Source organism: Solea solea, chromosome 2 (assembly GCF_958295425.1).
Source record: "Solea solea chromosome 2, fSolSol10.1, whole genome shotgun sequence".
Taxonomy (NCBI): domain Eukaryota; kingdom Metazoa; phylum Chordata; class Actinopteri; order Pleuronectiformes; family Soleidae; genus Solea; species Solea solea.
Genome location: NC_081135.1, coordinates 34,811,407 through 34,832,462, shown reverse-complemented (window position 1 = coordinate 34,832,462; position 21,056 = coordinate 34,811,407). Strand labels below are relative to the sequence as shown.

The following is a 21,056-nucleotide window of genomic DNA, read 5'->3' as shown; positions in this document are numbered from 1 at the left end:
GTTCAAAAACGAGCCAAGTGAACTTTGAACTGTGACGTATTTCCAGATTTCACAAATTCAGTCTGGTTTTAAACATTTTTAGTACTTTTTTGCTCAGGTGTGTGTGTTTTTCTTTCATAAGATTGCCTTGGTTGTGATGAAAAAAAGGATGTAAGACACTCGATGTTGCACATTCTTATAGCTTCTGCATATATATGGAACAAAGTTAATATATTGTGTAAAATGTTTTTGTCCATAAGACGACGAACACGAGGTGGATATGAGAGTTTATTTATGTGAATCATGTCATGTTGACACTGAGCTGCTTGTGCTGTGATGGACGTGTGTGATGTATACTCATGTGTTACATGACATCAGTGTGTCCCCGGTCACACACACACACACACACACACTCGGCAGCTGCTTGTGTCGATGGTGAACAGGTGCCGCAGCTGAGATTTGACTGAGTTAGTGTGTTGGTGCACACGTGTCTGCATGTATGCGTCTCTCTGTGGCTCTTTTGTGTGTGCATATGTTCACAGACGCACACATGTGTGCACATTAGCCGGCGTGAGCTACAATGTTCTGTTGTGTGGCCACTGCTGCTCGACAGAAACCTAATATCCAAGGACACAGTAGCTCAGGCCGCAGCTGCTTCATCTCTGCACCTCGGGTTACGCATGTGTGTGGAAAAGTCGCAAGAGTTCCAACCATTGTCAAATGATTTCTAATAATAATTATGAAAAAAAATGTGTATATATGTATATAATAAACATTGAGGATTGAAATGAGCCAGCAACATCACTGTCAAAGTAAAATCCTCTTTACTGTACCATATATTTATAGTTTTATGATTCCACTCTTATTTATTCACCTCTCATGCTTTTTATTTTGAAACTTTTTCAAATACTTTTGCAAATAAATAAATAAATAATCAAATATGTTTTTTTATGATGAATTAACCCAAAAAATACCTAAAATAATGGATATACTACACAATTATTACTTTACATTAGCAGTATATTAGGTTTTAGGTATTTTCAACTTTGCAGATGGTCTGGATGTGAGTAACTTTACCTTAATTGAAAACATTGTGTGACATTTTATAAAAGAATCATGTTTTTCTTGGTAAAATCTGCTGTACTTTACTTTATTTATTTTTCTAAAAACTTTTACTTTTACTCCACTACATTTCCTCCAACTCTCTTTGTTACTCATTACTACCAAATAAAATCAGAAGAAGAAGAGTTGGTATTATGGTCTGTATTTATATAGAGCTTTTCTAGTCCTGATGAACTGCTTTACACAACAGTTTTCACCCGATCACACGCTGCAACATGGGGTTAAGTGTCTTGCTCGAGGACAGACTCAGCACAGCCAGGATTTGAACCCACAACCTTCCAGTTGAAAGACAATTCGCCCTACCACTGAGCTCAAGTCTAACCCCTCACTATTGTTAGTACTTTTACTTCTAAAACTTAAGTCCAATTTATCAGAAAATGACTTTTGAGACTTAAGTAATATTATAAAAAAGTGACTTCAACTTCTACTCAAGTCATTTTCTGGTAACATACTTGTACTTTTACTGTAAAAGTATCCCTTTAAGGTACTTTAGACAAGCCTACATGTGTACAATAATGGAGCAGAAGTTCGTACTGAAGTACAAATAGCTAATACTTATATTTAAGGGTTTTTTGAGCGTTCTACAGTTACAAAACTGCTGTCTCAGTCTTTAGAGAGGACCGTGGTCTCATCTACTCTATACCGCCTGTGCGCGCGCTCCCGTCAGTTGTCCGCTCCACGTGGACGCGCGTGCGCGCGCAGAGTGCAGGACCCTGCAGGGAGTTTTTTATTTGGACTAAAACTTGTCTCCATCCAGACTCAGCGGACACTCACACACACTCACACACACACTGAGCTCAGGAGTTTAATGAGAAACAACATGAAGCTGTGGACGCTGCCTCTCGTCATCACTTTACTGCACAGTGAGTTGGTCTTTCCTGCTTTTTTAAAAAAACAAAAACAAAAGTCAACTGTGGCGTTTTTTAAACAAACGGGAAAAGTAGGATTTATTGCAACAGAGCCACTGCAAATAATCTGGGAGATAATCTCTGTTTCGTGCAGAAAGCTATAATTTAGAATCAAAATCCATCCTTACAGACTAAAATATTTTATTTAGTTCCTTATCTTCACCTTTATCGCTACACTTAGATTATAAACTGCTTAAAACATTGTGTCTGATTGTTTTAGTTAATTTATTAAAAAAATACAATGTTTTTTGGAGTTTTGCAAATAACTAATGTAAAGTGTGCAATAAATAATATGAAAACTAATCATAATTTGCCTTTATTACCTTTTTCTTCGACATTTTTCTTAAGAAAAACAACTACAATAACTTTACCCTCAGTATTTCAATGATTCAATTTAACACTTAAAATTAAAGGTCGTTATGCATTCACAGCATATTCTCTATCATGTCCCTACACATTTAATTTTAATGTGTTTTAATGAGTTTAATATAATTTGAGGAAAAGCCCATTTTCCATAGAGTCCCTTTAGAAATGCAGCATCATTGTGTGATTTCTGTGCAATCAACTGTGTTTTTGTGCCATTTATTTAAAAACCAAACGTATGATGTGGTGTTTTATACACTGCATATCTCTGGTGTTGGGAAGTGAAGGGGTTTTGTTCAGTGGGTGACCTCACACACTCACAGAGGAGGAGGAGGAGGAGGAGGAGGTGAAAGAGGGGGAGGAGGAGGGAGGAGGAGGTGTGAGGAGTCCCAGGACTTCATGTCCAGGGAGTGGTTGTGGTCAAAGACTCTCGTGTTAACACTGATGCCGTTTGAACCCGAGATCCCCACACTGATGCGACGTGTCACATGACCCAGTGGACAGGTTTGAGATCCATCTGTTTCAGTGTGAGGACGACGACGATGATGATGATGATGATGATGATGATGATGATTGTGGCCCCTGAATGACCCTGGACAGAGACGAAAACAGCCACTTGCTATCTAGAACATGCATTTGAAGCTTTGCTTTGAGGATCACAGAGGCTTTTGTCAGTATGTCAATAATTGCTGCGTGTGTTTTTGATCTTTGTTGACTTTACACACGAGGATCTCACAGGGGTCAAGAGATGAAATCTTCATCCTCACTTTAGATTAAGTAAAGATCATCAGTTTCCTGTGAGGTGGAAGATTACAGCACAATATCTACATAGAGGCCTTTTTACTTTCATTGCATCAGAAATATCAGTGTTATTAATCACATTTAAATACTGTAGTTTGTTAGTGCACATGTTTTAATGAATTCATTTCTATAATTCTGGTCTTGATGTTAAGGTTTAGGTCCAACCAACCAGGCTGTAGGTCAATGTAAAGAATACGATGCAGAGGGATTACTGTTAATGTTGTAATCATTGTACAAGTGTGTGTGTGTGTGTGTGTGCCAGCTGAGAAGGGTAAGGTTACCACTATAACATGCCCCCCCCCCCCCAAACACACACACACACACACACTCGCACTCACTCACTCACACACACGTTGCAGCATTCATCGTAAGGACACATCACAGACTTCATGCATTCCCTATAACCCCTTACCCCTAATCTTAACCATCACAACTAAGTGCCTTACCCTAACCCTTAACCTAAACCCAAGTATTAACCCTTAAAAAGGCCTTTTAAGGGGTGAGAAGGGTGTAAGAATGTGAGGACCAGCCAAAATGTCCTCACAAAGATAGGATTGCTTGACACTTGGTCCACACCGCCGACTAAAGACATGTGCACACACACACACACACACACAACACACACACACACACACACACACACACACACACACACACACACACACAACTTGATATAGCCAAGAAACGTCATGTTCTTTTGTCTGTTTGTTTTGTTCTTTTGGGGAGTGTGATATAGTGACTTTCTGTAAAGCTGTGTATAAATGTGTGTGTGTGTGTGTGTGTGTGTGTGTGCTGAAGGGACCTATCACTACTAAAAAGAGGTTATCAGGTCGGGGTAGAGCAGCTTGTCAGGGAGTCATCCATCACTGGCATTCCTACTCACCACCGCTCCTGGTACCACCAGGATATAGGTTGGAGTCACGCTCGTGTGTGTGTGTGAGTGTGTGTGGGTGTGTGCACGCGTTTGTGTGTGCAGATGTGTTGGCCTAATTTGGAGTTTGTACCATCTGTGTCGGACACTTCTTTATGATAAGTTTACACACATTGTTCCTGTTTGTCGACTTTTATTTTCCTAACTACACATTTCTTGACCAAAGTAGTCGCACATATGACCTGTTGATATTCAGCAACAGCACGATTCTATGTGATTACCATGGAAACCGTCTCACTGTAGCAGCTTGTTCCTATAGAGCAACTTCATCGCGTTTTCATCACAATAAATATATTCATGATAAAATTCCACAGAATTTCAAAGTAAAAGTGTTGATATGGAATGATGTATACTTCACAATAAAAACATTTATTTTTAATGCAAAATAAATATATTAATGTTAACACAATGTTTATAACTGAATAACATATTATAATGACTTAATGGCAGCTGTGCAGTGAGCTGCCATTGCCATTGTGCCATTGTGAACTGGGGGGCACATTTGGCCCGTGGGCCGCCAGTTTGACACCTAGTGGATGCAGCTGATCAGAAAAATTCATGGTGTTGCATTAAATACAGAGCGAGGTCATTCATTTATTCGTCAGAATGGGGCAAGCGAAGGGTTTTTCTCTTGTTTTTAGAAGGTTGATTGATGATTTTTGTCCCACCAGGTCCTGTCTGTCTGTCAGTGACTGTGAGCAGCAGCAAACCCAATGTAGAAGTCCACGAGCACACAGGTGAGACATATTTTTCTTATCTTTGAATTTCTTATCGATCCTCCCGTCCATCTATTCATCCATCCATCATCTGCTTTAAGTCAAACTCAGCTGATGTTGGGCACGAGGCAGGGTGCACACTGGACACGTCAGCTGTCCATCACAGCACTGACACACAGTTACAAACAAGCCTCGGTGGTTACATCCACCCCTACAGGCAGTTTTCAAAGTTTACCTAACCTGCATGTTTTTAGACAAAAAACCCCCAGAAAATCAAAAGCAAACAACACTATCCGGTAGTGATTCTGTGCTGTCTGTCCTCACAGATGCAGTACTGAATTGTGAGTTCAGGACAGAAAAAGACCAGAACCCTCGAATCGAGTGGAAGAAGAAAGGAAAGGGTGTGACGTTTGTGTACTTCAATCACAAATTCACTGGTGAGTGACTCCAATGAAATGAAAATGTTCCAATATTTTCACTGCTCTTTTTTACCATCATCTTTTCATTTGCCTAACTGCTGAAATTTCTCTCTCTGAAATATTATCTTACACCTCAGGGCCTTATGCAGAACGGGCCAATATAGAAGGCGCGACGCTGACGATACATTCGGTCACTCAGAAAGACTCAGGGGAGTATCGCTGTGAGGTGACTGCCAGTGAAGACCATGTCAGCCTGGGAGAAGCAACTGTAACCCTCAATGTGCTCGGTATGTGTTTGTGTCCGATGAATCTATAGGCTGGTTGGTCTGTCAGTCAGTCAATCAATCTATGTATCAACCAACCAATCGACTGACCAAGCAACTTACCGAACCCAACCAACCAACCCTGCACACCAACCAAACAACCTATCCCCCAACTGACCCAACCAAGCAACCAATTCAAACCAACCAACCCTACACACCAACCAAACAACCCATCCCCCAACTGACCCAACCAATTCAAACCAACCAACCCTAGACACCAACCAAACAACCCATCCCCCAACTGACCCAACCAACCAACCCTACACACCAACCAAACAACCCATTGCCAACTGACTCAAACAACTAACCAGATAACCAACCAATTTAACCCAAGCAACTCTACCCACCAACCAATCTTACGACCCTACACACCAACCAACCAACCAATTCAACCCGCCAAGCAAGCAAGCAACCAACGAAACAACCACCCAACCAACCAACCAACCAATGAAACAACCCAAGCAAGCAACCAACGAAACAACCACCCAACGAACCAACCAACCAATGAAACAACCCAAGCAAGCAAGCAAGCAAGCAACCAACGAAACAACCACCAACCAACCAACCAACGAGATAACAAAACAATTCAACCCAGTAAAACAACTAACTCTGCCCACGAACCAACCAACCAATCTGAGACTGACCCAAACTACCACCTTACCCATACTACCCAAAAATAAACCATACAACCAACCCACCAGCTGATCGCCCATAACTTATCTATCTATCTATCTATCTATAAATGGTGATTTGATGTGATCCAGTCAAAAAAAAGATCTGAATTTTAAATGCTTTCAGGCAGTTTTTGTAATTAAAAATACATTTTCCTTGAATATCCACATGTACTGAAGCTGTGACCTCTGTCCTCTCAGTGCCTCCTCATGTGCCGTCCTGCGAGGTGCCGAGCTCCATATTTGTCGGCTCGGGCCTGGAGCTCCTCTGTAAGGACAAATTGAGCGTCCCTCCTGCCACCTACCGCTGGTACAAAGACAACAAGGTGCTGATGGCCACGACAGACACTCCTTACAGCATTGACACAAACAAGGGCACACTGGTGAGCATGCGCCGCAGTATCTAAGACATCCTCCTGCACAAACTGTAGAGATTCAGCTTCACCTCCCACCTCTCTTCGGTCTGTTTGGAGCAGAAGATTAACAGTGTGTCCAAAATGGACACGGGGATGTACCGCTGTGAGTCCTCCAACAGTGTGGGGGCGCCCAAGAGTTGTGTGGCCCAACAACTGAAAGTTACGGACTGTAAGTGGTTTTGTTTTATTTACATTTCCCGCTCCACTCACTGGAGACCGATGAAATGATCCGTCTACCTTATCTTCTAGATCCCTTGAACATGACCGTCGTGATCGCAGGCGCTGCAGGTTTGCTGGCGCTCGTCCTCTTTTGCTGCATCTGTATGTGCGTGTGTCGACATCGAGACTGCCGCAACAGTGAGTTTGTGTGACACATACAATATTTATTTATTCATTTTCTTTAACATTTATTTTACCAGATTAGTCTCACTGAGGTCAAATATCTCTTTAACAACGGGGAACCTGGCCAAGAGGGCAGCAGCATCATTAATATTAAATATATTTGTAGAAAAAAAATATTTGAAGGTTGAAATCCTACGTTGTGTCGCTTTCAAACATAAAATAATACAAATAAAATATTGTCCCATTGCATCCACTTATTATCGATATTCAGTGCTTCAGACTTGTTTTTCCAACTTAAATTCCAGGATCAAACAACATGACTAATCATTTTATGATTTCCGCCACCATTTACAATGTAGCTGTGTAGAACTTCACATCCTTCACATCCCTGATATTGATAATTATGACAATAAATTTCAGATATGTAAAATGTAATACACAAATTTGTTACACAGTATCTGAAAGTGTGTTTGAGCAATCCATAAAAATAAATGTTTATATCACTGCACAATTTATTGGTGTTTTGTTATATTGCACAGCACCACACAGTATACACTGTTATTGATTTACTGCCCCAGCCCTACCAGGAAGTATTGTATCAACACATTATTTATTTATGTCTTTGGCTCCACGCTTCAACCAGGAAGGCAAAAATAAGAAAAGTAAAACTGGAAAAGTTTGTGTATGTGCAGCAATTTCCTTCTGTAGTTCAGTGAATGCATCATATTTTATATAAGCCGATAATGTGTGTTTTCAAGGAAATTTCCAAGGACTAGGAGACGTAAGAGGTAAATATTTGTGTGGATTGACGGTAGAAAGTTTTCACTGACCTCTGTCTCTTTTTGTGTCTTTGAACAGAAGGGAAACACACAAAAAGGTGAGCGTCTCACTTCTCAGCCCGACTCTGTTTTCCTCTGTGTGTGTGAGTTGTAATGAGTTGGTGCTCAACTGCTGCCCTTTGTCTTTCAGCACCATGCCCTACAACCCTCCACCTCCTCCTCTTCCTCCCACCCGTAACGTGAGTGATCAAAGGCGGTGTTATCATGTCGCGGCTTGTTGTTCTTTGCTGCTATGAATTTTTGGGTTTGCCATTAAATGCGGCTGATAACGCCAGTCCTTGGCAAATTGAAGGAAGTGGCTCAGTGTACGTCTCCGTTCCTTCTCTGCAGCTCAAGCACTACAAACAAGCCCAGTCCTTCATGATCTGAGGCACGATGGCTTCCTCGGTCCAAAATCCAATATCTGAAGTGTATCTGGCACTGGAGACTGGCTGTCGCCGTGCTTTTGGACATCTGCTTGTCTCTGCCTTGGACCGACACATCAAATATCAACCCAAAGAGCAAAACAGTTTTTACTCCAGTAGTTTTGTGTTGCCAGTTTGGAGGAGTCTTCCTGTACACAAATACACACTCACAGTACTGTAATTATTTTTTAAATGCTGTGTAATATATTTCATTATCGTCTTTTTTCTTTGGTGTGTTTAGTGTGACATTTGAAAGGCTTGTTGTATTCTTACTTTTTCTATGAGTTTTAATGTTTTTTTGTTGGTTCTCTTATGTCACCTATAGGCCAGTATTTGTAACTATCCACAAAAGATATGCCAAAGATTGTAAATTTATTGTGTCACAAATGTATGTTTCCAAAGTTTTTTTTTCTTTTTATCCTTTGTCAATTTTATATATTTTGTAAACGTGTTTGTGTTTTTATGTCATGTTTTATCTCATTTCATTTCATTTCGGTTGTAGAAATTTTACACGATGAGATGAGTTGAGTGATAAATGAACAGGTGTCTACACGCACTGAACGATGCTTCAAATTCTTTTGAAATCTTTGATACCAAGTCTATTTCATAATAATAAAGGAATATGAAAAAAAAATGTGCATGTTGTATTCAGCTTGTAGAGATAACTGGTTTATTGGCTAAATTTATTGGTTTATTATTTTCTCATGCCAGTACTCAAAGGCTGCAGGGAAACTTAAAACACCACATTTGACAAACCTCTCACAAGTCTGACTTCCAAATCTGTTATTTATCTAAACGTTAAAGATCCAATGTGTGACATTCAAGTGGGTTTATTGGCAGAATATAATAGTCATTAGTTTGTTTGTATCGGTGTATAATTGCTTTGCAATACAAATAATTAGATTTGTGTATACCCTTGAGGTTATATGGGAAGCAAGAGCATTGTTTCCATATATCGCCATGTTTCTACAGCAGTGAAACTTATCAAAAGCGGCGATGGACATATGGAAATATTGAGACTGCTGCCTGTCATCATTCTTCTTCAGTAATAAAAATAATCTATTTTTCATGAAACATTCTCATATTCTCATGAAACATTAATTAGCCAAACATGTAATAAACTTTAACTAAAAACAGCTGCAGACCAACATGCCACTCATGACAAATACTTCATAATTTACAGTTCATTTAATATAACTACACGTCACCACAACACAAACAACAAATGAACCTCTTTCATTGTATTTTCTTATCATAGTTGCTTTAATCATTTTTTAAATCACAACAAACACAACGCTCCCCTGGTTTATCACCAAATATGCATCAGCCTCATGTTTAGTGAGCAAAACATTAGCATGTGTCGTGCACAGTTAAGCTAGCAAACGGGGACAACATAGCAAAACAATAGCATGTTAGCATTGTCATAGTTAGCCACGGCTGTACTGAGATATACATACATATATGTATATACAGTTATATACGTGTACAGATATTTAAGTATCTGTATACTGTATATGTATAAGAATATAGTGAAGACATGTTGTGAGCACATTAGCATTTAGCTCATACCTGCCCTCCTGTAAACACACTGTCACAGAGACATTCATTATTTATTGAATGATGATTTCTTTTTTTTTTATGTGGATTTAGGTGATTTTCCACATGTTCTGCCTCTGTTTTTCCCTCATATTAGAAAAACATGTAAGAAACAGAGGGGTTTATTTTATAAAAAATGTCTTGTACAAACATGATTATATGACACTGGTTATTACTGCTCACTGACAAACAAACAAACTGGCACAGTGGAAAAGTCATATCCTGTTCTTATGTGGTATATTTGTCTGTCTTATTTGTCTTTTGTCTTTTGCCTTTTCCGGAGACCACTATAAAGCTAAATATTAGGAATCTTTAAATGCACAATTTTTCTATTCCGCAATGTAATCATTTTTTTAAATAGAGCAGCTCTTTGGAGGTGCACACAATTTTGACCACAAGATGGCACTACAGCACTGACTGCATGTTTATACACTAGGTGTTACTGTATGGGCCCACACACACACACACAACAGCGAAGATGCCAGCCTTTGTCTATTATTTGTCTGTGAACAGTGGCTCTGTTGTTCTCCTGCCTTTGTACTCATCATTCTTCTCACTGCAGCTCACATAAATTAAAAGTCTTGAGGAGCTCTGTTTGCTGACAGTTTCACTTCCATGCGTTTTTAATGAAGACGCAGCGCCGGTGCCTTCACTTTGTGCTTTAAATCTCAGTTGTGTTGGCGTGTGGCTGGTGCATATGAGCTTTTCTCGCTACAGTGCAAAGAGTGTGTGCACAGGAGATCTATTCTCGTACTCGGTCATAACCCTCTCTGATGATCACATGGAGTGCGTCCTATTGATCCGCTATTATGTTGGCTCGATAGCTAAGACCTCTCGGATCAATCCAGCAGTGAGGAAGGACACCGGCTAATCTATTAATCATTCTCAGTATGTGCACCTTGACAGAAACACAAATCTGGTCAGTAGTTGTGTATTTTCAAGGAAGCTGGGATATGACGTTATCATTTATGTGTGTAAAACATTGTGTCATAAGCACATGAATGACAACCTTTCCATTTCAGTTGTTATGAATAATTAACAGCTTGAATAATATTTATCAACTATGTCGAGTTGTTCCAGTTTTCGTAGAGAACCTAACCCCATATCTGTTGATTTAGTTTGATAATTATTTATGTTTTGAGTCATCGTCAATTTTATTAGTGCATATTAGGGGTAGGAATCACGGGGTACCTCGCGATATGATACGCGATACATGGTCCGCGATACCAATAATATCACGATACAACGATTCTGTTACAATCAATTACAACAGGATTTCTCTATTTATTCACAACATAGAGAACAAAGTGCATAAAGTCTATATATTGAACATGGATGGAGCATCTCTAAACGTAGCTTCCTCCACCATTATCCCGCTGTAAACTCCCTCTTCTTAAGCCAGGTAACTTCCACCCCGAATTCCCCTCATTCATTTGAGCAGCGACACCATGAGGACACATGAAGTAGTGACGCCTGGCGAGCGAAACTGGCAGGGATTAAATAAAATAAAATATCGATAATTGCCCTGGTGCATAGATTATCGTATTGCACGTGGATGACGATATATCACCAAATGGATATTTTGACCGACGCCTAGCGCATATAATTATTTTCAAAAATCCAATTAACACCAGCCGTCAAATGGCAAAACCTACTGGAATAATATGCGCAGTATTTTCCACTGTTATGTTGAGGAGAACAAGTACACCAACAAAAAAGAGAACATGTCAGAATGGAGTCTTTACTCGGCAGACATTTTGACAGTGGAGAAATTAACAGGTGCAAATAATCAAATCACTGCGTTCCATTTCGCTCGCGCACAGCCATCGTTAATATTATCAGTAACACCTGTCAAAATATCCACCGTGTAAACGGACCATTGACGTCTTGTATACTCTACCCAGTATAAATATTGATCAATCTTGACACAATGACTTTCCTTCCGTTCCTATTATGCTTCACTGCAAATTAAATGTCAAACAAAACGTCACACAATTAAATGGGTCAACCCGGATGTTCCTGTTTGTTCTTTATTTGGCTGCCGTTATTGGAACGCACGCACACAGACAATTACATGAGCGGCTCCTGTTAGCTTTGTCTGATTTTATTCTTCAGTCGTTAGCTGTGGACTTGCTCGAGTTAAGTTGAATACGTTTCTTTTCTGGGTGAGAATGTTCACATTCTGGCCAGCGAAGACGGGTGGTTTGGAAGAGGGGTGAAGGAAGCCGTCTGTGTGGACCTGGAGAAACCATCACTCAACTGAGGAGGCGGACTAAGACACCTACAATACCTTTTCCAAAAAGAATCAAGCAAACACAAAACGACAACCGTGAAGTCCAACACCCACACAAGAGTGGACTCTGCCTCCCTAATGACCCGTTCACACCATTGTTGAACTTGACGACTGTCTATGGTGAGATAGTCAGAACTGAGGAAGCCTCTTGGATGAGAGGTCACAATCGCCCACAGCTGACTACTGAAGAAGATAATGACGTGGAAGACAGAGAACCTTCACCGACACAATGCCTGTTATTCTCCCCCTTTTTTATCAGCATATTTGCTCTCATGTCTCCCACTATCTGTTTGTGCCTGCTGGGCGTGGCTGACCCAGCAGAACCTAACCCCATATCTGCTGATTTAGTGTGATAATTATTTATGTTTTGAGTCATCGTCAATTTTATTAGTGCGTATTAGGGGTAGGAATCACGGGGTACCTCGCGATACGATGTGCGATACATGGTCCGCGATACCAATAATATCACGATACAACGATTCTGTTAGGATCAATATATTGCAACAGGATTTCTCTATTTATTCACAACAAAGTGCATAAAGTCTATGTATTGAACATGGATGGAGCATCTCTTAACGTAGCTTCCTCCACCATTATCCCGCTGTAAACTCCCTCTTCTTAAGCCAGGTAACTTCCACCCCGAATTCCCGTCATTCATTTGTGCAGCGACACCATGAGGACACATGAAGTAGTAATGCCCGGCGAGCGAAACTGGCAGGGATTAAATAAAATAAAAATATCTGTTATATTATATATCTGTTATATTTATATCTGTTATTCTCCCCCTTTTTTATCAGCATATTTGCTCTCATGTCTCCCACTGTCTGTTTGTGCCTGCTGGGCGTGGCTGACCCATTTTCCTGCTCCTGAAACCTACCAACACACCTGCTGCTCGTTGTGCACTGATTGCCACGCTTCACCACCTGCTATAGAATCCAGGTCTTCAGCTCCAGCCTTGATCAGCTGCATTGTTTATCCTCGTTTGGTGACGTCATAGACGAACTCAGTGTATTTTTGCCTCGTGCCATGCAGCCACATTGCCTCATTTTGTCCTCCTCTGCTTCAGATTGTTTACTTTGCCCTTTTCGGTCCGTTGTCCAGGTCTAGTCATTTTCTTTTCATGCCTTTATGTCTCTGACACTACCTGGACAAATCTCTTGACTTTAACTAACTTTTGCCATTTAAACAGTTTGACTTGTGTTTGGTGGAAGTGAGAGTGACATGAACTGCATGTGCCACAGATTTACTGTGAAACAAATAAGTGCTATTAACTGTAAAAGTAGCCGTGTTTGTATAGGTGGTTTTGGAATCTTATGTGAAGGTTTGGGAGGTTGCTACAAAATGGAAACGCGCCATAAAGCGAACACAAACAAACACGCCGTCACACTTCTGTCTCTGTGAGAACACTTATCCCCAAAGACCTTTCCCTTACCTTGAAGTTCAGGTTTTCTGGTTAAACAAGATACACTGCTGACTTCACTGAGTGCGCCGTTATCGCTGAGAACCAGTCTGAGGGACCGGCGTGCACCCAATTCTACTGAACAGATTGTGACTTTGGTCTATAAAATCCATACCACACTCACTAAATGAGGCAACAGCAGACCAGCAGGTCCTGGGTCCACACAAGCAAAAACTTCCTCTATGGACTTCAGTGGTGTGTGGAATGAGGAGTTAACATTTTATAAAATGACATAAACCTCATTCAAACCCCATCAAAGGTTATGTTTATGCAGGAGTGTGAGCAGTAGACAGTTGTAGATGTTATTAGATTGAACCTTAAGTAAATTTGCTAAAAATCTGTTGTATGTACGTTTGAATTGAATTGAATTGAATGCCTTTATTGTCATTATACAGCAGTACAATGAAATTGGAGCATCTATTTCTCTATAAGCGAGTGCTGTTGAATAAGTTTCCTGACCTTTTACGTCACAGACAAACAACAGCAAACAGTAAGATGGAATATTTAGTTCCTTCAGCTGCCCAAGCATGAAAGTCGCCTCTTCTTCAGTCCAAACGTGTGTCTTCTTCATTTTTATTTGTCAAGGACAATCCCAAAAACCCCACATTGTTAAAATGAACACAACACAGATGCATTGTATGTAAGATTTCTAACCAAGGCTAATTTGGAACTTCATTTATACATCATCTCCTTCTACTTCAAAGTCAAAGATTGAAGAGGGAATTTTGGTGCTAACATGTTTACATGACACTCAGAAAACCGCCTTAGTCTGTCTTAAGGTCTTCTATGAGGGTTTTTAGTTGGGATTTTGGCACTAAAATCTAAAAGCAGCCTGTTATTAGACCTCATATTTTTTCATGTTAAAAAGCTGTGAATTCATTGGAAAAGTCGCATTTTCACGCAGGGGTGAATTACGCAGCCAATGTCCGGAGTACAAAGGCCTTTAGTCCGACTAAAATCTGCCTTTAACATGTAAATGCACTGCCTGCAGGAAAAACAAAATCTGCATGATCCCTTTAACTATGTCAAATAACTGCCTCATCATAATTCAAAGAGTTCTTTGAAGTCGTGAGGACTGAAGACACACATTATTGTTAGAAAGTCACACACAGACACACACACACACACACACACAGACACACACACCACACACAGGTTAATGGCATTGCTCACACGCCTGCATCATATTTTTTTCTTCTTGTGATATTCCTTTGAACATCTTAACAAGCCTTCTTTATGGATGCTCACCGTGGATTACAGCTCTGGGCGGCTGTTGCATCACATTTTGTAAATGTGTGTGTATCTGTCAGATGGCGACAGTGGTGAGAGAGAAAATGTGTTAAAATAAGTGAGAGAGAGAGAGAGTAGTGGAGTGTGAGTGGGTGGTGGCTGTCAAATGAAATCTATGTCAATACCACTGTTTTTCTTAGATGTTAAATTAAGCCTGCAGCCAGGTTTTTCTGCCACAACATCTTCTTCTTCTTGTGCCGCCTGACGATACCAGAAATCATTTCAACCTGAGCCGTAGCCTCCGTGTTCTCCCTGTCTGTGTGTGTGTGTGTGTGTGTGAGAGCTGAGCTCCACTGAGAACCTGCAGGAACACAAATACATCTACGAACAGGTGGCACAACAACTCATCCCGGCACACGCTGTATAACACACTACCCTCAAGGATTAAATTGTCTTTTTTAGACTTTTTAATTATTGTTTTTCTGCTTATTTGAATAGATCTCTGGCTCGTCGCATTTGCAAGTTTTGTTTCTCGTGTTAGTCCTCCTCTTTTTTTTTTTTCTTCCATTAAGCCCCTTTGCATTAGCAGCAGCCTTTGGGTTATGCAAAGCTTACATCATGCAGTCATTGCTGTATTTATGCTCGTGGGAAAAAGGGGGGAAAAGACCATTGACACAGGGATTACCACAGGAAGCACACTTTTCCTGCTGTAGCAGCAAGAAATAGCAATTTTTAAATATTTAAACCCGAACACAGCGGCGACACCCCCCTCCTGTTTCATTAAATCTTTATACTGAGCTTGTCTTACAGTACCAAAAGTCCTGCTGAGTGCGTCTGTGAAGTTAAAATAGGGGGAAGTTTGCTATTTGTACTTTCAGTTTTCTGTTTGTAGTCTTAATCTGGGTTTTTGGTTGGCATCTGTAACGGCAAAAAAAAAAAAGAAGGCTCTTTTATTTTCCATCTTGTGACATTCTCGTCACGCCCTGACAGCGACGGATAAATAAAAGTCTTATCCAGTCATTTTATTCACCCTGGATGAAATGACTGGATGACAAGGTCAGTGTTTATGGCAGAGAAGGTCAGTTGCAAGTACACACACACACACTCACTGACACACACTGACACACACTGACACACACACCATCCCATCCTGTACAAGCAATTAGTCAGGACTATTACTCCCACTACATCTCTGTACTTATTTAAGCACTCAGATAATAACAATGTGGGCAGATTATTATCGAGATGAAATGTGTGTGTGTGTGTGTGTGTGTGTGTGAGTGTGAGAGTGACACGTTACCTCGGTTCTAAATGCCAAACTGCCAACTTTTAACAAAATACTTCACATAAAACAGTTTGTTTGACGGATCCAGTGAACAAATGTGACCTTTATCAGGAGGCAAAAATAAGAACTTACAGGGTTTACAGTAAAACGTGCACATGTTTTATTTAAGTCTTTTCCACTGACCCGAGCTTTTTACCAGAGACTGTTTTGACACATATTTAATGTTTTGGTTTGTATACGAACATCAACACTAATGAGTCAACTCATTTAGAGGGAAATGCCCAGAGATACAGAGCTGTAATCAACTGTCAGGCCTCTCCACTTCATCAGATCATTTTACTGTGTATGTGTGTCTGACGTTTGTTTGTTGCACTGCTTGGTTTATTTTCTGCAGCTTTTTTCACTACATTGGCTTATTGATAAACAGTAAATGTGCAGCTGACACAGTAGAGCTAACAAGCGGAAACAGATATGACATTATGGACAGAAAGTAACTGGATAAACTGTGGAAAATCCACTCTGTTTAATATCCTTCCATTTACAATTCATAAGGCAGCACATAAACACTCAATAATTTACCTATTATGCCAACACACAGTAATATTAACGTAAGAAAATCTGAATATTCATACATTGTTCTTGTAGGCCAGTGTACATATAAGGATATATGTGTGTATATATATATATATATATGGAATTATTTGAACATAGAAATATTAATACACTTATACACACATTCATTTATAAATACACTGACAATATTTCAAAAGACAAAGTATAAAGAGAATTTACAAATGGAATTCCAATCAGTGCTTCACATGAAAGAGGGATTTTCATGTGAAATAGTCAATAAAAACAGCAATTAAAAATAAATAAGAGAATAAGAGTTAATTCATGCATAAATGATGGAATTTGAAATGTGGTGTTTGAAAAGGCAGATTAAAAAGTAAATGACTGCATTCACAAACTGAATTTACAATGGAGTTTTATTTTAATCAGGCACATAAACGGGAGCTCCCTGTCCCCATTTAGCGCTAACTGTTAGCCGCTGGGCCTCCCACTGAAAAAAGGTTAAAACAAATCACCTGTCAGGTCAAATAAAGAGAAGATTCATGGTTCCTACATTACCATTTACTTCTTCACACTTCCATGTCACACATTTTCAGCCTATTTTAAAAGAAAAGAAAAGTCAGCGAGTACATGGAACCGCTAACGGGGAGAAACTGTCCTTTTATATGCCTGATTAAAATCTTTCAGTCATTAGGAGAAGGAATAAAAGTACTGAGGACTTTTGCTGTCAGTGCTCTCTTTTTATAGTTCCACATTAGTCGGGTATCTTTTGATTTGTTCATTTACAGTTTTATGTTGCTGGATTCACAGCTTTAGTGGTTTAAAGGGATAGTCTGACTGGAAACTAAACTAGTTTTCCTCTATGTAAACCACACACTTCCTCAGGGCCGACCCAAACTTCCATGATGCCCTAAGCAAAGTTGGATCTTGGGGCTCTTTATCAATAATAAAGCAGTAAATTACATAACGCTTCCTGGGGAAATTCTGCATATGGTTATGAATGTGTTGCTTACATAATTCCAATGTCAGCCCAGCATGTGAAATTAGCTTTAATCTTAAATGGGAGCAAAATCAGAGGAAAGATCCTGTGTTGATTTTCATTTCATATTCAAAAGGATACATTATTAAGAGGAGAACATGATGTCAGCAAAATCAAAACAATAGATTGATTGAGGACTGGTGTTAACTATAGGATGGGATAAATTCAGAGGTGTGTGTGTGTGTGTAAAAATAACAAATTCTGATAACTCATAACCTTATAACAAACCTGCAGCGACATGTGTCTTAACTTTCCTTCCGCAGGATCCATCATTCTACTCTTTGCGTGGAATCAGCAGATTTTCACACTCTGTCTAACCATCTGTTGTCCATGGTGTTGTTGTGGGCTGTTCCAGGAGATAAAAACCCAAACAGTCACTCTCTTCCTACTGAACTACTGCACAGACAGCTTTCACGCTCCGTGCTGCCTCTTCCTCCTGCAACAAGAATAAAACACACAGAGACAGAGACAGCTGCTGTTCTATAGCCTTTATTTCTACACTCACCCAAAAGCTTATGAAGGTTTTTCCACAACAACAAGATCCTATTTTCAATGACAATGTTTTTTTTTAATTTTCTAATGTACATTTTTTACTCACTTGCAATACTAATGTGTGGACAGTGCAGTGCTGCCTCAAACAAAGACAACAGACACAAGCAAGCCTTTTTATGTGTAATATATGCTGCATGCATGATCAGTAGGTCTGCTCCTCGCTGCCCATCCATACCCTAGATCCTGTGCTGCAGTGTGTGCTATTTGATCAGGCTGTTTAGCATTCAAGAGGAATCCTCGGCACTCAAGTACTCTCACTATTATGCTTTTAAATCATTCCCCCTAGACGAGCTAAGGAAAAAAAGAGGGAGGAGGTAGGGGAGAGGGATGAAGAAACAGAGGGATTCTTATGGGAAGAGTGAAATTTCATAGGACAAAAAGCCTGTTATTGAATTCCTGTCAGGATTCTTTGGATAATAACCTCCACTACTCAGTGCCAAAGAAGCATTTAAAGTCTCGCACAATGCCACCCCCAACCGATTTTACTGGCTGGAAGAGCAAAACTGCATAAAGCACTGTCCCACCACTCGCTGGATGCTACTTAATGCCTCTGTATTGGATTAAACTTCCTGTCCCTTGAGCAGAGCATAGAAAACACCACAATGCATCCCATCAGTATGTGGAACGGTCAGCAGCGGCCATTCCGAGCGTGGCTTTATCAGTCTAATGGCCGGCTGAAGTCATGCCTGCTTTAAGAAAGGACACAAACTGTAGCTGACTGCTAAGCCGGCACTAATCGTCTGTCCATGGGAGCCATGATGAGGCCTGATTGCTGTGTGATTTGAGCGTCCGCAGACTCCCAGCTCATCAGTATCCCTGTAACACGCTGCACTGCAGCAGGACGTAGGCATCAGCGAAGATGAATATTTATCAAAGCCATAAAAAGGCAGGGGGAAACAATTTATGCGACACAGAAAACAGGCAGGGGCCAACAATTTTCAAAACAAGGCTGTAATTCAAACGCGCGGCACGCCAGTGAGCTGCAGAGATAGGATGTCTGCTATCTGGTAGGATCCTAATGCTGTGTTTCCATAATGGCATGGTTCATTTTGGCACAGTATGGTACAGTTTGGAATAGTAAAGCCTTGGGGGCAGACTTGTGTTCTAGAGAGTGGCCTGTGCCTGATGTCGCACTGGTGCAAAGACATTGAACGCGACACGACATCCAGCAGCTCTTTGTTTCCAGCTTGGTTTGTAGCTTTTACGATGAACAGTTCGGTATGGTACGGTATTTGTTTGCATTTCAATAGTACCAAAATAACCGGCGCCAACCATTACATTTTTTTGGTACCCTTCCTTCTTAGGGGAACCAGAGTAATGCTACAGTACAGTACATGTGGTGCTCGACCCCTGACAGTCACCTGACTGGGCGACATGAAAGTGTCACTCCCTTGCAACCGGTGTTTCTTCAATGTCCGCAGTCTATTCTCAAACAAAGCTTGATGCCCTCCGCACCGGTGCACCGTCTGCTGGTTGTAGTAAGAACTCAGCGAGAATGGAAGTCTACACCCTCAATGGTCTCAATCACTAGTTTCAGGTATTTTTTCAATTGAACATGATGTTTTGCAAATATACGTTGAGAGGCGTCATCTGCAACCAGGCTCCTATTGGTCGATACCAGCTGTCAATCACACTATTTTCCACTAAATTGGAACTTAATTACCAAAATCAACATTGTGATCTGTTGGAAAAGACCTGAAACTAGAGTGTGAGACCTATAACTGCCCAGAAAAAAAAGGTTTACTGATGATATAAATCAAGTGAGAAATAGGCTCATTTTCCCATAGACTTCTATTTAAATGGATTTGTTTTTGCAACCAGCAGAGTTAGTCCCTAGTGGCTATTCAGTATATTTTTGCTTCTGCATTGGCGTCCTCAGGACAACTGGACGACTCGGCCCACTTTTCATATCCGGCCTAATACTTAATACTAATAAATAAAAAACATTTTCTGCACAGAATGTACAAATGCACAACTATATTTTATTTATTTGCAGAAAAGTGAAATAGAATGTTACTCTGTGAAAGCCTGGTGAAAAAGCAAAGATGGCCATGTTCACTTTTCTGGATTAGAATAATTGTCTGGGCTAATCTGCAGGGACTCATTAGAGTGGGTCACATAGTTCAGCTCCACCTGCCAGGATTACAAAGTGAGGAGTGGGAACGGCTCGAGCCGCAGCCTCGCAGAACTCCAGCAAACACGGAAGGAGGGGCGGGTTTATCCTCCGTGAGTCCGCGCTCACCGTGTCCTCACACACACACACACACACACAAAAAAACTCCCGTCCCCAGCTCAACTGAACTGGGTGAGGACAAGATGGGGCTGAACACACACCACATCCCCTCCAAGCTTATTAAGCCCCTGAGTCCACAGGAAGAGCCTTTCATGTGGAAAAGACTTAAGCATTTACTCCATTCTGTCCTCATTTCTGGATTCTGTACACACCAAATCCTGGTCTCTTTCTTTTTTCTCTCTTTTTTTTGCTGCATATCTTCCCACAGAAGTGTTCTGGCATCACTAACCGACTTTTCTCTGCGTTTCTTCGCTCTGATTAACTGAGAGGGTGTATTTTTCTTCTTCCTTTTTTCGCAGCAGGCCACATTTGATGTGCTCGCTCTGATTGGAACATGTTAAAAATATCACCCCCTCCTGCACCTTTCCATCTACACTCCATCCTGCTCTCTCTCTCTCTCTGTCCACCTCTCTCACACTCTCTCTCTTTAATTTCTCACCCACATGCTTTCCTGTGTCCCTTCATCCCTGTATGATTTAAGGCTTTACCTCAGATGTATTTTTAT

At 40.5% G+C, this 21,056-nt stretch overlaps 1 protein-coding gene across 1 annotated transcript; it reads left to right on the top strand.

Annotated features, from left to right (window-relative positions):
* Positions 1-1,858: 1,858 nt before the first annotated feature.
* Positions 1,859-8,862, top strand: jam2b (junctional adhesion molecule 2b). Its single transcript, XM_058654428.1, has 10 exons — positions 1,859-1,964; positions 4,776-4,841; positions 5,147-5,257; positions 5,377-5,526; positions 6,435-6,616; positions 6,710-6,818; positions 6,899-7,006; positions 7,850-7,868; positions 7,961-8,009; positions 8,161-8,862. The coding sequence occupies exons 1-10, from the start codon at positions 1,910-1,912 to the stop codon at positions 8,197-8,199; spliced, it is 888 nt and encodes a 295-aa protein (XP_058510411.1). The 5' UTR covers positions 1,859-1,909; the 3' UTR covers positions 8,200-8,862.
* Positions 8,863-21,056: the final 12,194 nt, after the last annotated feature.

What these genes read in the sequence shown, in the direction of transcription:
- jam2b (XM_058654428.1), top strand. Translation starts at nt 1,910, where the DNA reads ATGAGAAACAACATGAAGCTGTGGACGCTGCCTCTCGTCATCACTTTA. An exon ending in CGTCATCACTTTACTGCACA is followed by an intron (nt 1,965 to 4,775) that starts GTGAGTTGGTCT and finishes TTGTCCCACCAG; the next exon opens with GTCCTGTCTGTCTGTCAGTG. An exon ending in AGAAGTCCACGAGCACACAG is followed by an intron (nt 4,842 to 5,146) that starts GTGAGACATATT and finishes CTGTCCTCACAG; the next exon opens with ATGCAGTACTGAATTGTGAG.